The 3,620-nt window shown below is 46.1% G+C and overlaps 2 protein-coding genes across 2 annotated transcripts in view; both read left to right on the forward strand.

The window, feature by feature from the left end:
• Positions 1-529: 529 nt before the first annotated feature.
• Positions 530-2,383, forward strand: LOC104811490 (molybdenum cofactor sulfurase). Its single transcript, XM_010538198.1, has one exon. It carries the CDS (start codon positions 586-588, stop codon positions 2,320-2,322), a length of 1,737 nt encoding a protein of 578 aa, XP_010536500.1. The 5' UTR covers positions 530-585; the 3' UTR covers positions 2,323-2,383.
• LOC104811489 (transcription factor TCP19) overlaps positions 2,371-3,620 on the forward strand; it is a 1,751-nt gene continuing 501 nt past the window's right edge. Inside the window, exon 1 of the mRNA XM_010538197.1 lies at positions 2,371-3,620. This exon is cut by the window's right edge and continues 1 nt beyond it. Coding sequence (XP_010536499.1) covers positions 2,868-3,620 — 753 coding nt within the window. The 5' untranslated portion in view covers positions 2,371-2,867.

The raw sequence follows: 3,620 nt of genomic DNA on the forward strand, positions 1-3,620 counted from the left end.
TTTCTTTATAAGAATTTATAAACAAAATTATTTGCATTTAGATGTTTCTATCTTTTTTTTTCCAATGAATGTTGTTTTAGATGTTTTGTGGAATTAAGAATGCAAAATATATTGAATAAATTGGATGTTCTTTACATTGGAATAATAAAATGACGGTTGTTAAACAAAAATGTGGAAACAAAGAGGGAATGTAACTTAGCTTTGCTTGGACATTTTTTTTTTTTTGATAACGGAACATCCTGGGCCGAAGTCCAGACTAATCTCCGGGCCGGGAGCAAGCCATGTGCTTTGAAATATTCGCTTCTCTCCCCACCCTAGAACTCGAACTTGGGACGGGACAATGCTTGGACAATTTGATTTTGTGAAAATGTAATTCTTGAATTTCACATTTAGGAGTTAATTCTTTAATTGAATTATTTAGCTTTTGGTTCCTCGTGTAATTGGATATATGTGGTTAAATTGAATGTGAAAAAACATACTTTTGCCTTTGTCCTAGGTTATTTAAAATGGCACAAAGCTAAGCCAACACCATGACGAAGCCAAGTGAAAAAAAAAATCTCAAAGCTTTTGTCAAAAAAAAAAAAAATGAAGCAACCATGTCCCGGAGATTCATCACCACCACCGCAAAACTGCCTTCACGGTTGTTTCTCCTCGCACTTACTCTCCTCCTCCGACGATCCTCCGCCGCAAAACACCGCCGTCTCCGGCCTCACCTCCGCCACCCTCCGCCGTGACTTCGCCAGAACCACAGTCTCCACCGTCTTCGCCGACGCCATCTTCACAGACCCAAACTCACTCCCTTCTCTTCAAGAATCATTCTCCAACTTCATCCAGGCCTTCTCAAAGTACTCCCAAACCTACAAAATCGACAGAATCCGAACCGACCAGTATTTCCACCTCGCTCTGTCGAATCACACTTGTCTTGATTACATCGGAATTGGGTTGTACTCTTACTCTCAGTTACTCAACTACGACCCTGCAAGTTACCAGATCCCATCTTCTTTGTCTGAAAGCCCCTTTTTCAGTGTTTCCCCGACGGTTGGGAACTTGAAGGAGCGGCTTCTCCATGACGGCGGTCAAGAAACTGAGTTCGAGTGCGCGATGAAGAAGAGGATAATGGGTTTTCTGAAAATCTCCGAAGATGATTACTCGATGGTTTTTACAGTGAATCGGACTTCGGCTTTCAGGCTTGTCGCTGAATCTTACCCTTTCCAATCAAACCGGAGGGTTTTGTCTGTTTATGACTACGAGAGTGAAGCTGTTGATGAGATGAACAGAGTGTCTGAGAAACGTGGGGCAAAAGTTTCAGCTGCAGAATTCTCATGGCCGAGGCTTAGGATCTGTTCTTCGAAGCTGAGGAAGATGGTCACTTCTGGGAAAAAGGGTAGCAAGAAGAAGGGGATTTTCGTTTTCCCGCTCCATTCTAGGGTTACTGGATCTCGGTATCCGTATCTATGGTTGAGTGTCGCGCAAGAAAACGGATGGCATGTGATGATCGACGCATGTGCTCTCGGCCCTAAGGATATGGATAGCTTCGGCCTTTCGATTTATCACCCCGATTTCATGGTGTGCTCGTTTTACAAGGTGTTTGGCGAAAACCCTTCCGGTTTCGGTTGCTTGTTCGTTAAGAAATCCACCGTTCAAGTTCTAGAATCTTCAACATCCTCAGGTATGATAAACCTGGTAGCCATGAACAATCCATTTTCCTTACCCACTTCAGAGATGAACCGGGTTTTGCCAGAATCAGATGAAACAGATAGCTGGAGATCGTTTGAATCGATCGAATGCAGATGCTTGGATCATATCGACTCGCTCGGGCTGGTAATGACGAGCAACAGATCGAGATGCTTGATCAATTGGTTGGCAAGTGCACTGTTGAAACTTAAGCATCCTAAAACCGTGGGAGGAGATTCAAGCTCAAACTCGGAAAAACGTTTGGTTAAAATCTACGGTCCGAAAGTAAATTTCAACAGAGGACCCGCTTTAGCATTCGATCTGTTCGATCAAAAGGGGGGTAGAATCGAACCACTGATCGTTCAGAAGCTCGCGGAGCACAGTAGCATTTCTCTAGGGCTAGGGTTCTTGAGAAACATCTGGTTTGGGGAAGAATACGAGGACGTGAAAGAGAGTGTTCTTGAGAAGAGAAGGAACAAAACCGATCCAGGGGTTTCTGTCGTCACCATAGCGTTAGGGTTTCTTGCGAATTTCGAAGATGTTTACAGGTTTTGGAGCTTTGTCGGTCGGTTTCTAGATTCCGAGTTTGTCGAGAAGGAGAGATGCAGATACGGTGTTCTTGAACATAAGAGCCGTGAAGTGTTGTAGAGAGTTCTGTTATGTTCCGTCTTCACTTAAAAAAAAAAAAAAAACTTTCTCCTCGGCTTAATTTACGTTCTTAAGATCACATACCGGCCCAATAAGGTGAGCTACGGCCCAATAAGGGCCCCCATATCCGGTCCAAGTGAAATCACAGAGAATATAAAATTGAGGATCTTGAGGTGAGGGCCCCTCTTCCATATTTGTAGGGTTCTTGGAGAGGATAAGGTGCGGTGGGGCTATTCCTACTTTTCTAGGGTTTGGTTCTTTTCTCCTTCTCCCTTTTTTCCCCAAGAAATAAAATGTATTTATGACTTTAATTTTCGTGTTTAGCAGTCAAATCTGTGAAAAAAGGGTTCAGTAATTTTCCCTGAGAAAAAAAAAAATCATTAAAATTTTTTGGAGCTTTCAACAAATTTTCCAGAAAATCTTGTGGAAGTTCATCCTCTCCTGCGATTACTGTTGCAGATTATTCGTGGGTCCTCTTCAAGTTTACGTTCTAAAGCTCATCCTCTTCAAGTTTTCTTTTTCAAGAAACCGTAGAGCTTTTGGTTATGGAGTCGAATCAGGAAGGCAAAGCGATACGAGAGATTGACGAAAATGTCGTCCTAACCGACGCCGTCAACGTCAACAATAAAGGATCCCCAGTAAACCGGACCCACCCGGAATCTGACCCGGTTCTGCCCATGAAGCAGGAGACCACGATGGACCGTTCCCTCTCCGTCGCCATCCTTAGCCGCCGTAGCGCCGCGAAGAAGCCGGCGAAGGACCGCCACACGAAGGTCGAGGGTCGTGGTCGGAGAATACGAATGCCCGCCGCCTGCGCCGCTCGGATCTTCCAGCTGACCCGAGAGCTTGGCCACAAGTCCGACGGTGAGACTATACGGTGGCTCCTCGAGCGGGCCGAACCCGCCATCATCGAAGCAACCGGGACCGGAACCATCCCGGCGATCGCCGTTTCCGTAAACGGAACCCTAAAAATCCCGACGGTGTATCCGGAAAAACTGGAGAATGCCGGCGCCGACGATGAAGAAGCGGCGAGGAAACGGAGGAAGAGGAACTGTAACAGCGAGTTCATCGACGTGAGTGAACAGAGTGTGGGCAGTTCCGTGACTTCGGGACTGGCGCCGATAACGGCGTCAACTTACGGCGTCAACGTCAATGTGAACGTCAATACGCAGAACCTGGTGCCGTTTTGGCCAATGGGCCCAGCTACTGCTGCGTTGGTAGCTAATGGGCCGAACCACTCAGCCCATCTGTGGCCTATACCTCCGTTTCTGAACGTGGCGGCGAGGTCCATCTCGGCA

The sequence above is a fragment of the Tarenaya hassleriana genome, unplaced genomic scaffold (genome assembly GCF_000463585.1).
Source record: "Tarenaya hassleriana unplaced genomic scaffold, ASM46358v1 Cleome2, whole genome shotgun sequence".
NCBI classification, from domain to species: Eukaryota; Viridiplantae; Streptophyta; class Magnoliopsida; order Brassicales; family Cleomaceae; genus Tarenaya; species Tarenaya hassleriana.

Coding starts and splice junctions, on each gene's coding strand:
- LOC104811490 (XM_010538198.1), top strand. CDS start 586: ATGAAGCAACCATGTCCCGGAGATTCATCACCACCACCGCAAAACTGC.